The sequence below is a fragment of the Grammomys surdaster genome, unplaced genomic scaffold (genome assembly GCF_004785775.1).
Source record: "Grammomys surdaster isolate TR1022 unplaced genomic scaffold, NIH_TR_1.0 126391, whole genome shotgun sequence".
Lineage (NCBI taxonomy): Eukaryota > Metazoa > Chordata > Mammalia > Rodentia > Muridae > Grammomys > Grammomys surdaster.
This window is the reverse complement of record NW_021621185.1, coordinates 1,804,923-1,821,086: the sequence shown is the minus strand read 5'-3', so window position 1 is coordinate 1,821,086 and position 16,164 is coordinate 1,804,923. Positions and strand designations below refer to the sequence as shown.

The window sequence follows — 16,164 nt, the reverse complement described above, 5'->3', positions numbered from 1 at the left end:
TAGTTGTAGCTGTGTTAGAGTGTGAGACAGGCATTAGTACATTTGGAGACCATACAGTAAGGATTTCCCTCTTATATAATCCACCTTGTCCCTCCTTAAGACTTAAAATATATTTTCCTCAGTTGTAGTTGTAATGGTCTACATTTGTTGGTGAGAAAAGTTCCCTTGATGAGGGGTGAGAATAAGGATAAATATTTAGAAAGTAGTTAGGGATTATGCTGGTTTATTAAGTATTGGCTCTTCTCAATGATCTATGACTTCACTAGCCTTGGGAAGATGGCTAGGTGCCCAGTAACAAGTATGATTCCCCCCTCCTTTTTTTTTTTTTTTTTTTTTTTGCATTCCTTGAGTCCAATTAGAGAGCTGTTGGTTACTGCCACAGTACACTTGCCACTAGTGCACTATTAATAACCTTAAGGTTACTGTCAGGTGTAATAGCTAAATGGATCCTTGGTTGGCAGCTATCCTTTGGAAACATGGATAAAGTGTTCTGGAAAGTTGGTCCTCTGGGAGGAGGAATTCAGGTCAGTTACAGCTCAAAGACCATTGCGCTCTGCTTCTGAGGCATACAGTGTCTTTTACAATAGTGCCTTACCTTGGATAACCCTGCCCTGCAACTCAAAACAGGCATATAATGCCCACTGTGAGGTTTGGTTCAAAAGTCTATGGCTCTTGAGGAAAGCATTGTCAGCCCCAACGAGAAAATGTCATTCAAAGTATATATTTATATTTATACATTGACTTACATGTATCATAAGTATTTTAGGTAGATGGTTAATGGTCTGTTTCCTTATGGTGACATCAGACATCCTTCCTGTTATTTTATCTTTTTCCTTCCTTCCAGATGTTCCTCCCTTCTCCCTACCTTATTAGAGCTCTCTCCCCACTTTTTTCACTTCCTCTTCATATCCCTTGTAATATGGAAATGTGGACCACAGTCCCACCTGACACATGTACAACACAACTCCTGCACCTAAGTCTTAGGTAGGGATCACTGCAGAAGAACGGATGCAAGGATGAAGTTTACTACGAGATTCTATCTCCTAGAGATGTCAGATACTACACCTGTGTAGTTCTTACCGCCACGGCTGCCTAAACAGAACCTGTACAAAGATGATGCCAAAGACATGCTAGTGTAGAAGAAGAAATTTCAAAATGCCTCAATTCTAGATAAGAACTACAGGCAACTAAGGAATGCTGAGAGTGGGAAGAATTGTTTTCCCTTGGTAAAAGCACACCAATTGGTTATCTAATGTCATTCTTGAGTTTTCATTTAATCTATATCATTTCACAAAAAATAATCATGTAACACATATAACCTCTTTAAAAACTACAGTCTTTCATTTTATAAATATGTTGTCATTTATTCAAACAGCTCTCTACTTGTTGAAACTGAGTGGTCAGTAAGTAGTTCCAGGTTGTTATCAGCTCCTGCTCTCAGCGGCTGCGCATGTGTACTGACCTGCTGTGCATCATTGCAGGTGGAATTCGGAGTCACCAGGTAGCATAGATTAGATACTGGGGGCTGGAGAGATGGCTCGGCCATTAAAGGCTAGGCTCACAACCAAAAATATAAATATTGGGAAGCATTATTAAACTTCCATGTAAAAAGATTATTTCAATTTATATTCACAGCAAAACCTAAGATTAGCATTATAAATTTATCACCAAATAGATTATCTGATAATATGTTTAAAAATATTATACTTAATACTAGCTATAGCTACCTTTCATAATCCTATTAAAAGCTCCGTACCCAAGGTTATCTGATACTTCTTTTTAAATACTAAGATGTTAGATTATTTACTGATAAAACTAAAAATTAAGGGTAATACTTATGGCATTACCAAAAAGCTAGTGCTCCAATGACTGGTGTGTGTGTGTGTGTGTGTGTGTGTGTGTGTATGTGTGTGTGTGTGTGTGTCTGGTGGGGGGAATACCCTACCTTTATATTATAGGTAAATTTTTATAATACAATCTATTATATATAGACATCTATCTATTATAAATCTATTGCCTATAGACATGTATAATAATTCCATAAACATTTGTAAAATAAAATTCTAATCTGGTGTGTTTTATGTATATACTTTTCCAAAAAGGGCAGAAATCAAAATTGAAACAAGAAAAAGCAAATATAGAAGTCAATAGCCAAAATAAAAAATTTCTAGTTTTCAAAAAGTGAAATAAACTAAAAATTCTGACTCCAAGATTTCTGTTCCATCTTTGTCCCTGCGTTTCCTTTAGATAGGAACAATTCTGGATCAAAAATTTTAAAGATGGGTGGGGGGACCAGGAAGGGGACAACATTTAGAATGCAAATAAGTATAATAATTTAATAAAGAAACTTCTGACTCCACTTGTCAAGTGTGTAATTCATGCCAGAGTCAAGTAACAACTGTGTTTTTCTTTAATGCTATCCTTTTACAATTATAAAAATTCTTAAGAGAAAATCCCAAAATGTTCTAGAACAACTATTGCTATAGAACAAAATTATTCACTGAATTCACAAACTGATTGCTTCTGAAGTATTTTTCAATATAATTTGTTCAAAATCTACAAATTACAAAGTAACTACCTGTAATTTGAACAAGCAGAAAGAAAATACAAGCTTCCTTTCTTAATCAAGAAACTATCTTCAATTGGCAACAATTCACAAAGAATCAATAGGTTTCTCCAATAGAGAGTAAATGGATATACAAACCAAACAAACATAAGGGCAATGCACAGTCAATACTGACTGACCTGAATGGTGGTTTTGTAGCTCCTGTTTGAGCCCTTTTTCCCCCCACACTGAACTTTTGCTTATATGTTATGGTTTCCAATTTTGTGCTTTTACAGGTTTTGCTTGTCTCTGTGTATTTTTTGTACTTAAAAAAAATGGCTTGTTTGTTTTATTTGCCTGTTAATGTTTTAAAGACAGTAAAAGTCACGAAGTTAGATTGGTGGAGAGGTGTGGAGATCTAGGAGAAGACGAGGGAGAAGGGAAAACCATGATCAGATTATCTTCTAATACAAACGCATTTATTTTTTTTTTCAATAAAATTTCAACCAAAAAAGTTAAGTATTTATGTTACTTCACCCAAAAATCATACTGAAAAAATAAGAGACAGAAAGAGGAGCTTTCATAGGAAAGAGGGAAAAAAAACCCAAGGCCAAAAGTGTTGAAAATTTTAAACTACATGGTAGAAGAGAATAAAGCTGCCAAATTTCAGAATAAAAATTATTTTAGCTCACAGGATTAAACAGCTAATCAATTACTAAAACAAGTAGAGTAAAGGCAACTTTTTAAAAAAGAAAGGTTTCAAAATTATTTCCAGGGCTATGAAGATGGTTCATTCAGTAAAGTACCTGTGCTAGCATGAAGACCTTACACTCATACATAACTCTTTTGAGTATTGTGGTGTACACCTATGAGGAAGTGGGTACAATGGGGTCCTCACAGCTTGTTGACTGGTCAGTCTAGCTCAACCAGTGAAGTTCCACTCCATGTCATAACAAATAATGTAGAGAGTGACTGAGGAAGAATATGGCATTAAACATGTTTAAACACATGTGGTTGTACACATATGTGTACATATATGATCAAATACACACACATACTTCACACATCAATCTTATTTTCTATTGACCCTCTAATGGCTCCAAAATATAAGGAAATATATCACGAAAGCAAAGAATCCAGGTAATAACTAAGGGGCACCTCAGAATGAGAGGCAGGTAGCCTTCAGAAATGGGCCAGTGAAGTTTGGACAAAGTCCACAAGAAATCAAAATAGTTCTCAGAAGACACACTAAGTCTAGATAAATCTAGGAGATAATCTGGTTAAATTTTATCATGCTAAAAATTACTGTCAAGACAAGATTCAAAATATTCTATTATAGAAGACATAAAATTAAAAGCTGAAAAATTGTTGAGTTATCATTTTTATTATATCCTAATCCTACTTTTCACAAATATTATTGCCATCAAGTTCTATAATATCCATTATGCCTTAGGAATAGAATGAACGAAGTAGCCCTCTCTTTTTCTGGGTTCTTCATCTAAGATACGTTGATCTAAACCTATTGATCCATCATAGATGAAAACAGATTTTAAAACATTTACTCTATACTGTACATGCTCAGACATTTTCCTTATTATTTCCTAAAAATATAGTAGAGCTGTAGGTCTCGCTTCTCCTGGAGTCATTGGCAGCTGGCCTAGGAGGACAAAGGGAGCAAAGTCCAAAATAAGGGATTTTAGACAGCCCGTGAGTACAAACAGAAACAACACATTCAGTGACCAACTTCAGGGAGACAGATCAACTTTAATCTCGGTGAAATGGGGTTATATACTTTGGGAAATGGGGGATAAGGCTATCCAGGGCAGGCAAAGGTCACCGGCTGAAAGCTAAAGTATTGAAATGACTCATTAGCATGGAGAGACATTCCAGGTACCTCAGATGCTTGCTGATCTGGTTCTTATCAGGAGGAAGAAGCTGAACCTGTGATCTCACCAAGGCTATGTGACATCCCACAGGGAAAGGTGGGGGTGGGGGTTCAAGCTTCCTAGACAAGGTCAGAGAAGCAGAAGCCCTGCTGGTAAAGGGAGTCCCCCATTTTGTGCCTCCACATATAAAAAAAGATTTCCAGTGTATTAGCCATTATCTGTATTCCAGAAGCAATTTAAAGTATACAGAGGGATGTCTGTTGGTTGGACACAGAAACCACAGTAATTTTGATTTGACTTGAACATGACTAGATTTTGCTAATACAAAGATGGTAATCCATGGAGTCTATTTACCTAACAAACACAAGTCCTGTGTATCTGCAGAATTTTATAAAAAAGCCGAGGATCTTTAACAACATTCTAAAACATGAAATATTTTACTTCAATCTGTGGGTCACGACCCCCAAAGGGATCGACTGACCTTTTCACAGGTGTCACCTAAGACCATAGGAAAACACTGGCATTACAATTCAGGAAAGTAGCAACATTACAGTTACAGAGTAGCAATGAAAATAATATTGTGTTTGAGGGTTGGGGGAATGTCCCCACAACATTTCCCCATGTCAGCCTCCAGAGATCTCTACACCCAGCTCTGCACAGTGCAACTCAATCAGGTAAGGCTGGGACAAGGAGGAACTCATGGAGGTGTCTCCTTAAGCTGCATGCATTGGTTTGAAATCTAGTAGCAATTAAAGAATTGCAGGGTCATCTAGTTTACTTGCCCCCTTTACACATAAGGTAAGATCACCTAAAAAAAAAAAAAGGGAGCAATCCTTTGATTTGACTAACAAAGTAACTCTCAAATTATATAGATATTGAATCATAGATGTGTGGATACATAATAAACTCTCTTACCTGAGTACTGTATTGTGTAATGAAGAGTATTAAACACTAAAACCACCAACCCTGGGAACCTCAGAAGTATTACAGGAAGGTATTTGATAGGCGCCATTCCTCTCTAATGACATCTTAATATATATTTTATAATCAAGTTCTAAATATAAGGGATAGAACACCTATCACTTTCTTTGGAGTTGAACAATTCTAGAGAAATCTTATGTTGCAGACCTTACACCCACACTGTTGGCCACAGTGGAGCTGTAGGTTGAAACATCACGTCCTTCATGAAATGCTCCACTAAGACATGGCTTACTTGCTAGAGAGAATATGTTGATATGGACATTGAAATAATAAATAACTGATGAAAATTCACATTACATGGAAATGATAATCTCTACCCTGTAAAATATTAAAATTGACTTGCACACCAGTATGAAAACTCCCAGGACCTGAAAATCCTAATGATCAGCCAACCCTCTCTACGCTATGAAACCTTTCTGTAAGTGAAATTCCAGGAAACAACAAAATAAAAACTACAACAGCAACAAAAGCAGAACTACCATGTTAAAAAGTGAAGAATGGGACTGCACCTTCCTCCTTGTGGGTCTTCCTCTGCCTGCTTCCCAAAATGCCATGTGTCCCTCCAGAGCAGCACCAGAGCAGTCAGTATAACAAGTGAATCCAAATGTAACTACCTAAAACTAGAACTTAGGCAGGCTGTATATTTAAAAATGAATTCTTTCCTTTCAAGAAATCACAATTTACTATGGTTGAGAAAAGCAGAGAAATAAATGATGAAGAACACTGTTATACTCTAAACATTATTCCTACTTAAAAGGGTAAATAAATGGCTTACTATTCTAATGTTATTTAAAAAAAAAACTTGCACCTCCCTGTTGAGCAAATCAATACTCCATTCATACAAAGATATTTCACACAGTTTCCTCCACCCAGTTTTACCTCAAAAAGCACATCAACAAATGTTCTACATTAGACGAAGCAGGTGACCTGCTGCAGGGGAATAAAACTCCATGAACCATCTCACCAAGAGCTGACAGGATCAAAGTCCCTCAGTTCTTGACTATTATTTTCAAATTGAATGAACTGTACATACATTTTACATGCAATGCTCTAAAACATATAGATAATGTGTTATCATCACAACCAGAACCACTGAAGAGATAGTTTACTATCTTTAATATAAAATAAGACAGTTTAGAAAACACTAACTTTTGTGTTATTTTAGTATAAATTTCAACTTAATAATTATTCTTTCTTAACTAAATAATCAGTTACTACAATTTTTTCTAAAATCATAATTAGAGTAGTAACTGAATAAAAGTCACATGTTTCTTTGAACATTTATCACAGGTGGATAAAGCATTAACCTAAGGAACTCAATAGGCCACATTTGAGGATTCATACCATCTATTAACAAAAGCTTTCTCTATGATTTGTCTCAAATGTTACTATTACATCCAGGACAAAGGAATACTGAACACATTAAAATGTTTATTATTCCATTTTGTAAATATATATCCAAGATGTATTTCCAATACTAATTATAAAATGTATTGTCAATTTTAGAAATAAAATGGACACATGTACCATTTCTAAAATAACCTCTCTATGGAAATATTTTATACATGATGACATTTTTCTGAGGAATATTCCTAGTTACATGTAAAAGAAACTTATAGATTGTGATAATTGGCTATTCACTGCATAACTTAAAAGACTTATAAACAACAATTGAACAATAGAACAACACTAGAATAGAAAAACTTATTTCTAAAATATTACAATTTAACATTTTATATGTTTATTTTAAGCTTAAAACATTTTATTTGTAGGCTTCAAAATATTCTTTAAATTCCAAAAACATGTCCTTATTGTACTTCCCTCAATGAACAGATTACCCATCATCAGCAAGTCTCCTTTCCACCTTCATGACAGAAGGAAAGCAAATCATTCCAGGAACAATCTTGGTTCGTTATGTTTTGGGGTTTTTGTCAAAAGTATTTTCATTGTTGATGATATGATAGAATGCTTAAACTCATAGTTCATATTATTAAACAAAGAAAAAGTAAAAAAATATATATAACAAGAGAAAAATTTTAAAATATTCACTGCAAAGACATTTAAGCCTTTACATAACCAACAATATCACTACATTTTCCTACATCACTGAAAAATAACAATTATACAAGGAAGGTAAATAAAGACTTAATAAGATTACACCATGAATATATTTCTTGAAAAGACATAATAAAATTATTCTATGCAATAAAACAGAATGATAAAATGCCCCCCAAAACAAAAGAAGTTTCACTTACATCCACAGCTCTCTTAATAAAAGGTATCTGTGTGCCACTGTCCAGATCTTCATTAATAATAAGCCTTCTAGCCCACTGACCTGCCCTGACAACACCACTACCATGAATTAAAACCATCAGTTTCTGTGGATTTGTCAAAGCATCCTCACTCATAAAGATAAAACTCTTTGGTTCACTCTCAGTGGCATCTACCTGTAATCAAAAAAAATTAAATAATAAATAAAATGTTTTTGATCAAGCATATACACAATGAGAAAACAACTAATGGCTATTATAAATTATTGAATGGTTATTACAGAATCACTTCTTTTAAAAAACTTACATAAAAGAAAGATAACAAGATCTAGCAATTACATAATAGGTGAACAAGCAACGGAAATATTTTAAATACAAAAACACATAAAAAGGATAATTAAAGCATGTTCCTACATTGTTTGTAGATTTAGTATTGTATCACCACCACCTTACATTAAAATAATTAATTGTAAAAGCGCCCCGTGGTCCAGATACGATCCAACTGTTTTTATCACTCTCTGTGATTTATCACAATCTCATTGAGGTATCATCAATAAATGAAGAAATTACATTTGAACAAACTTAAGTTACAGGCTTACACAGCATATAGTCTATGATTCTATAACTGAAGCAGATTGTACCTATAATAAAAAATAGAAAACCCAAACTACAATATATAAATAACTTAGCCAGAACAGTTATAAACTATGAAAAAAGGAAGGAAACTATCTAACCCTCCAAACACAAGGTGTCCCATGTAAGTGGGCGTTAGAACTGCATTCAGATTGCAAACACAGGCATACAAAACAATAACTTGTACATGCTAACAACTTATTAATGCTTCATTTACATAAGAATTAATTATGCATTTATATCTAGTTAGTACACATATAAAGGTTTATTAATTTTGATTATATATGGCTTTAATTTCAAAGATATTAGAGATGTTAAGGAAGTCCAATTTCTGAACATTTCATTACATATGTACAGCAAGCTCTATGGTACATCAGTAAAGGTCAAGACTCAGAATGGAGGCCTTATACAACCAGGTTAAAGCCAGAATTAACAACTAATAAGTAATGTGTTTTCTACCCACAACTACACATGTAAAATATCACTCTACATGCTGTATACTGTACCAGTTCTTGACTCGAACAACAAAATATGTTCATACAGGTATCAAAGTTAGAACAACACACACACACAATTCTACAAAAATGCTTTAGAATTTAATCTAACATTTTAAAATCTAAATTTTCCCATTCATTCAAAATGCACAGGAATATAAAAATAAAACTAGGTTTAAAACAATATTAGTCTCATTATCTGATGTTGCTATTATGTAAACCGCCCAAGAGCAACTGGTTCAGTAGGAACAGAATGGCTGGAGTTTATGAATAGCTACAACTTTTCAGAGAAGCTTTCCTTGTCTACAAATAACATCTCAAACTCTTCCCCATGAATGTCTAGCCCCTTTCTCTGTCTTGTTCTCCTTCACAACACATACAGCAACCCATCTCTGTGCATTCATTCATAGATAGATAGTAGATGTGCATGCATGTGCATGTGTATGTGCAGGCACGGGAGTGCACGTGTGCATGCATGTGGGTTGTGTGTGTGCATACATGTGTATGCCTGTGTGTGTTTATATATGCATTCATCTCTCTCCACTACAGTGTAAATCTAAGAAGAAATAATGTTTTCTAATTTACATTAGGCAAAATTTTTAGTCTACAACAGAGACTAGAACCTTATAGATACTCAATAAATAAAGAATAAAAAACCTTTGAAATATGTCAATCATACAATTGACAGCGATGTCCTTTAGATACAATGAATTTAAATGATTCAGAACATTAATATCTAGAATACACACAAAAAACTTAAAAATAAATATAAAAAATAATCAAATTGCAAAATGGACTATAGATCTGAATAAAGAGTTCTCAAAAGAAGACATAAAAATGGCTGGTAATTATTTTTTAACATACATCAATGGCTATCAGGGACATGTGAGCTAATACTATCAATTCCATTTTACGCCACTCAGAATGGCAATTATTAAAAAAATAAATAACAAATTATACATATACTGCCTTCTTATTTTTTACACTCCTTCCATTTCCTCTTCTACAATGTTCCCTGAAAATTACAAAGGGTGATATCAATACTCCATTTAGGTCTGAGCAATCATCTGCCACTAATTCTCAAACCTAGGGCATCTATGAGTTTATGCCTTCACTGCCATTCATTACAAAGAGAATCCTCTCTGAGTAAGGCTGAGGGTGATATTTGTCTGAGGGTATGTGTATTTAGAAGGCCATATTAAGCCATGTCAGTTTAGCTACATAGCAGTGGTACACGCCTCCCCATTTCCCAAGGCTTACTACCTGATTTTATATCTATACCTATAGATATACACATACATACACATATATGCATATATACATATATATGCAAACATAAATATATATACATAAACATACATATACACACATATATAAATGTATGGATGGATGAATGGATGAAAACCCAGGCATAGAAAGACAAATGCCACATGCTCTCTTTCACATGAGGATCCTAGCTTTGAATCATCAGATTTATGTGTTTAACTTGGAGGATTTATAGAATGAAGTAAGTGAGGAAGTAGCCACTTGGCTAGGGGATTCTTCAAGGGCAGAGGGGATACTACAAAGTAGAGAGCTAGAATCTCAGGGATAGAAATATTTAACCATGGATGGGCTAGAGGACTGAGGAAATGAAAGAGCAGAGGGAGAATTAAACTAAGTGAAAGCAAATATGAAAACTTGTATGGAAATAAAATTTGATTGGTGTACAAAAGCTTACGAGATAAAAAACAAAAATAAAACAAAAACAAAAAAACAAAAAACAGGGAGGATGCTTTGAACAGCCAGATAGTGTTGTTCACAAAAGCCTAGGGATATTACATAAAATTTCTAGTACCAGATATGAAATACCTCCTTGCGAAAAATTGGTCAGGAAAGTCTTCAGAGACCATGAAAACAATACAGGCCTCTGCCAATTACCCCTCTTAATTACCAACCAGAACTAATTAATAATTCCCTATTGCTGGAGACATGACACCACATTCATTGCAAACTATAGAACAACCAAGGAAGAACTGAATTGAAAGCTTCCTCTCCACTGGCTAGCTTTCAGAATCCTAAAAGGCACGGTGCAAGCTCCTGAGGAAAAATGGCATAAACTATCTTAACCAGATGTATGTCCTATGAATTGAGTGCTAGCCTGCTAGGCAAGATGTTCCTACTAGTGCAATAGTGATGCAACTGTTATTGGAATAACCAAGCAATTTCTTATTGAATTTGAGGTCTCCTTCACAAGAATAAATTCATGTCTGGTATTTTAGAAAATCCAGAGTCTGAGAGGATCTTAAGCCTTGGGAAATGGGGAGGCACGTACTACTGTTGTGTACCTAAACTGACAAGTCCTCATACTGCCTAATAAACACATACCATCAGACAAACACCTCCTTAATCAGAAGAGCATCCCTTTGCAATGAATGACAGTGAAGGCATGAACACAGAGACGCCCTAGGTTTAAGAATTAGTGGCAGCTGATTGCTTAGACCTAAATGGAGCACTTACACCTTTGTAAGTTTCAGGGAATACTGTATAAGAGAAAAGAGAAGGAATATAAGAACCAGAAGAAAAAGCAAAAAGCACTACTTCTAGAACACAGCCATGACAACAATAATCCTATTCTCAGCTAAAGGTTTTTCCTCAGAACTTAAACAAGCAGGGCATGTTAATCAATCATGTGTTGAGGTGGAGGTTAATGAGGCCCTATCCCCACCTATAAAACTATGGAGTCCAGGTGGATTAGAGAGAGAAGCAGCCACTATCTTCAGTTGGGTACACACAAGGGAGCCCAACAGCATCTGATGGACTGCTCTAAACTAAGGGTCACAAGGAAGTCACTTATTAATCCAAGTTCCCGAAGAGTACAATTGTCCTGTTTGTCTAAGATAGGGTTGTGTGGAGTTAGGCTGGCCTCAAGCATGCCAGAGAATAGAGGATGATGCTGAACACCTCATCCCCTGGCTCCAGTGCAGTGTGCCAACATAACAAGCATGACCATGGCCAGGTCTCAGGGAGCATTTCAAGCAATGGAAAATCACTCATTTGAATTCAAGAACAATCTCTTTAATACTAGAAGAATAATTATTTTCAAAAAAGTAAAAAATGCTATAATTCTATTTGAGAATTTTTATGAGACTAAAGATAGAAGCAGTCATGAATAAGCTTGAATTGCGCAGTTGAACATCACTGAAACCTGTGAAATTCAGAGTATACAATGAAAGATGACACTGATGACGAGGAATGTATAAGGAAGTATGACTGAAGAAACAAGAAGAGCACTATGTGTACAAATCATTGGGGAGAACTGACCAGAGTAAAGCAGAAAAGTGACTCTGAATGTGGTAAATACAACTTGCTCTGTATAAGATAGTGCTAAATTTATATTGCAAAATTTCTATATAAACAAAAGTGTTTCCTTACTACCTCAATAAACTTTGGAAATGACTACAAGGATGTTTATCTCAAATATTGGCAAGCAGTTGAGCTAAGCCTTTTAAAAACAAAAAACAAAGGCCATTCTAATACAGTCCAATTTACATGCCATTAGATCACTGGACTGCACCAAATAATGTATAGCACTTAGCAGTTTACTATGGAATACTTGTGAACCCCAAAAAGTGATGTTTCACTTAAACAGAATGTATATAATAAACAAAACTGAAATGTAGAGAAATGATTAGTCTAAGTCACATCTCGAATACTCTCGTGGACAGGAATGCAGCAACTGAGAATATTCAGACTTAAGACCCTGAGCTTATGCAGAACATGAGCGCGCTCGTGACACTGACTGTTGCTTTTTCTTCCCTGAAGGCTGCCATATTAAAGTGACATTAGGGTCCCTCTACTGAAGCTATGAAACTAAATTTAGTTCAGTAACAAGGGGAAAAGGTTGGTAACATTCTTTCAGTAGAAAAGTACTAATTCGTACTTAAGAGAAAACAAGAGAGAATTGTTTTTTTCTTTAATTTTTTTATTGGATGTTTTATTTACATTTCATGTGTTGTCCCCTTACCACATCCACCACCCACCCGAAAACCCCCTATCCCCTTACCCCTCCTCCTTCTTCTCCGTGGATGTAACCCCCACCTTCCCCCCACTCCCACCTCCCCACCCTCAAAATTCCCACACCCTGGGCCATCCAGCCTTCATGAGGTCAAGGATCTCATCTTCCACCTATGCCCAGCAGGGCCCTCCACTATTATGTATTCAGCTGAAGCCCTGGATCCCTCCCTAAGTGCTCCCATGCTGGTGGTTTAGACCCTGGGAGCTGTGGTTGGTTGGTATTGTTGCTCTCCTCATGGGGCCACAAACACTTTCAGTTCCTTCAGTCTTCACTCTAACTCCTCCATTGAGAACCCCATGATCAGTTCAATGGCTAGTTGTGAGGATCTGCCTCTGAATATGTCAGACTCTTGAAGGCCTCTGAGGAGACAGCCATATCAGGCTCTTATCAGCATGTACTTCCTGACTTCCACATCAGCATCTACCTTTGGTGACTGCACATGAGATGGAAACTCAGGTGGAAAGGTCTTCAGACGGCCCCTCCTTCAGTTTCTGTCCCTCACTTTGTCTCCATATTTGGTCCCTTGAGTATTTTGTTGCTCCTTCTAAGAAGGACCGAATCACCCCCACTTGGTCTTCCTTCTTTATGAGCTTCATGTGGCCTGTGAGTTGCATCTTGGGCATTTCAAGGTTCTGGGCTAATATCCGATAATCAGTGAGTGAGTACCATGTGTGTTCTTTTGTGATTGGCTTACTTCACTCAGGATGATATTTTCTAGTTCCATCCATTTACCTAGGAACCTCTCGAATTCATTGTTTTTAATAGCTGAGTAATACTCCATTGTGTAAATATACCACATTTTTTGAATCCATTCCTCAGTTGAAGGACATCTGGGTTCTTTCCAGCTCCTGGCTATTATAAATAAGGCTGCTATGAACATAGTTGAGCATATGTCCTTGTTATATGTTCGAGCATCTTCTGGGTATATGCCTAGGAGTGGTATAGCTGGATCCTCGGGTAATGCTATGTCCAATTTTCTGAGGAACCGCCACACTGATTTCCAAAGTTGTTGCACCATCTTGCAGTCCCACCAACAATGGAGGAGTGTTCCTCTTTCTCCACACCCTCGCCAACATCTACTATCACCTGAGTTCTTAATCTTAGCCATTCTGACTGGTGTGAGATGGAATCTCAGGGTTGTTTTGATTTGCATTTCCCTGATGACTAAGGACATTGAACATTTCTTTAGGTGCTTCTCGGCCATTCGAGTTTCTTCCATTGAAAATTCTTTGTTAAGCTCTATACCCCATTTTTTAAAAGGGTAATTTGGTTGTCTGGTGTCTACTTTCTTGAGTTCTTTGTATATATTGGATATTAGCCCTCTATCATATGTAGGATTGTTAAAGATCTTTTCCCAATTTGTTGGTTGTCGTTTTGTCCTATTGACAGTGTCCTTTGCCTTACAGAAACTTTGCAATTTTATGAAGTCCCATTTGTCAATTCTTGATCTTAGAGCATATGCCATTGGTGTTCTGTTCAGGAACTTTTCCCCTGTGCCCAAGTATTCGAGGGTCTTCCCCACCTTCTCTTCTATTAGTTTCAGTGTATCTGGTTTTATGTGGAGGTCCTTTATCCACTTAGACTTGAGCTTTGTACAAGGAGATAAGAATGGATCAATTTTCATTCTTCTACATGTTGTCCTCCAGTTGAACCAGCACCATTTGTTGAAAATGCTGTCCTTTTTCCACTGGACAGTTTTAGCTCCTCAAAGATCAAGTGACCATAGGAGTATGGGTTCATTTCTGGGTCTTCAATTCTATTCCATTGACCTTCCTGCCTGACTCTGTACCAATACCAGGTAGTTTTTATCACTATTGCTCTGTAGTACAGCTTGAGGTCAGGGACTGTGATTCCTCCAGAAGTTCTTTTATTGTTGAGAATAGTTTTCGCTATCCTGGGTTTTTTGTTATTCCATATGAATTTGAGAATTTCCTTTTCTAACTCTGGTCCTGGGCTTTTTTTAGTGGGGAGACTTTTAATGACTGCTGCTATTTCCTTAGGGGTTATAGGACTATTTAGATGGTTTATCTGCTCCTGGTTTAACTTTGGTACCTGGTATCTGTCTAGGAAACTGTCCATTTCATCCAGGTTTTCCAGTTTTGTTGAATATAGGCCTTTGTAGTAGGATCTGATGATTTTTTTTTAATTTCTTCAGTTTCTGTTGTTATGTCTCCCTTTTCAGTTCTGATTTTATTAATTTGGATACTGTCTCTGTGCCCTCTGCTTAATCTGGCTAACGGTTTATCTATCTTGTTGATTTTCTCAAAGAACCAGCTCCTGGTTTTATTGATATTTTGTATTGTTCTTTCTGTTTCTATTTGGTTGATTTCAGCCCTGAGTTTGATTATTTCCTGCCTTCTATTCCTCCTGGGTGTATTTGCTTCTTTTTGTTCTAGAGCTTTTAGTTGTCCAGTCAAGTTGTTAGTGTGTGTGCTCTTTCCAGTTTCTTTTTGTAGGCACTTAGAGCTATGAGTTTTCCTCTTAGCACTGCCTTCATGGAGTCCCACAAGTTTTGGTATGATGTGTCCTCATTTTCATTGAATTCTAAAAAGTCTTTTATTTCTTTCTTTATTTCTTCCTTGACCAAGTCATCATTGAGTAGAGAGTTGTTCAGTTTCCATGTGCACGTGGGTTTTCCATTGCTTTTGTCATTATTAAAGACCAGTCTTAGTCCATGGTGATCTGATAAGATGCAAGGGATTATTTCAATCTTTTTGTATCTGTAGAGGCCTGTTTTGTGACCAATTATACAGTCTATTTTGGAGAAGGTACCATGAAGTGCTGAGAAAAAGGTATATTCTTTTGTTTTAGGATGAAATGTTCTATAGATGTCTGTTAAGTCCATTTGGTTCATAACTTCTGTTAATGTCAAAGTATCTCGGTTTAGTTTCTGTTTCCATGATCTGTCCATTGCTGAGAGCGGGGTGTTGAAATCCCCCACTATTATTGTGTGAGGTGTAATGTGTGTTTTGAGCTTTAGTAAAGTTTCTTTTATTGTTATTGAAGAGTTCCACATTATATAACATATAATCACTTATGAAAGACAGACTTTTTAAGCTTACAAAGGGATTTATTGACCAAAAATAAATACTACTTATTTCATCTCATATAAGATGAATCTCTAAACTTACTTAATTTGTATATTAAAGTGAGAATTACCAAATTTATAAAACAAAGTTCTGAATCTAATTTCATGTTTTCTCTTTTGAAAATTTAAAAATTCTCCCCAAACCACTCTCGTTTAGCCAGCTGTAATTTGTCTCTAAATCTAGAGAGCAAAGCGCACTTCAAAACCTCC

The 16,164-nt window shown here is 36.0% G+C and overlaps 1 protein-coding gene across 3 annotated transcripts in view; it reads right to left on the bottom strand.

Annotated features, from left to right (window-relative positions):
* The window catches only part of Fam172a (family with sequence similarity 172 member A), a 416,134-nt gene that overhangs the window by 299,887 nt on the left and 100,083 nt on the right, over positions 1-16,164 (bottom strand). For 2 of the 3 annotated variants that reach the window (XM_028760104.1, XM_028760101.1), the window contains exon 5: positions 7,668-7,859. The exons of the other annotated variant lie outside the window; for it this stretch is intronic. In XM_028760104.1, coding sequence (XP_028615937.1) covers positions 7,668-7,859 — 192 coding nt within the window. The remainder of the gene's footprint in view (positions 1-7,667; positions 7,860-16,164) is intronic. 3 annotated transcript variants of the gene reach the window in all.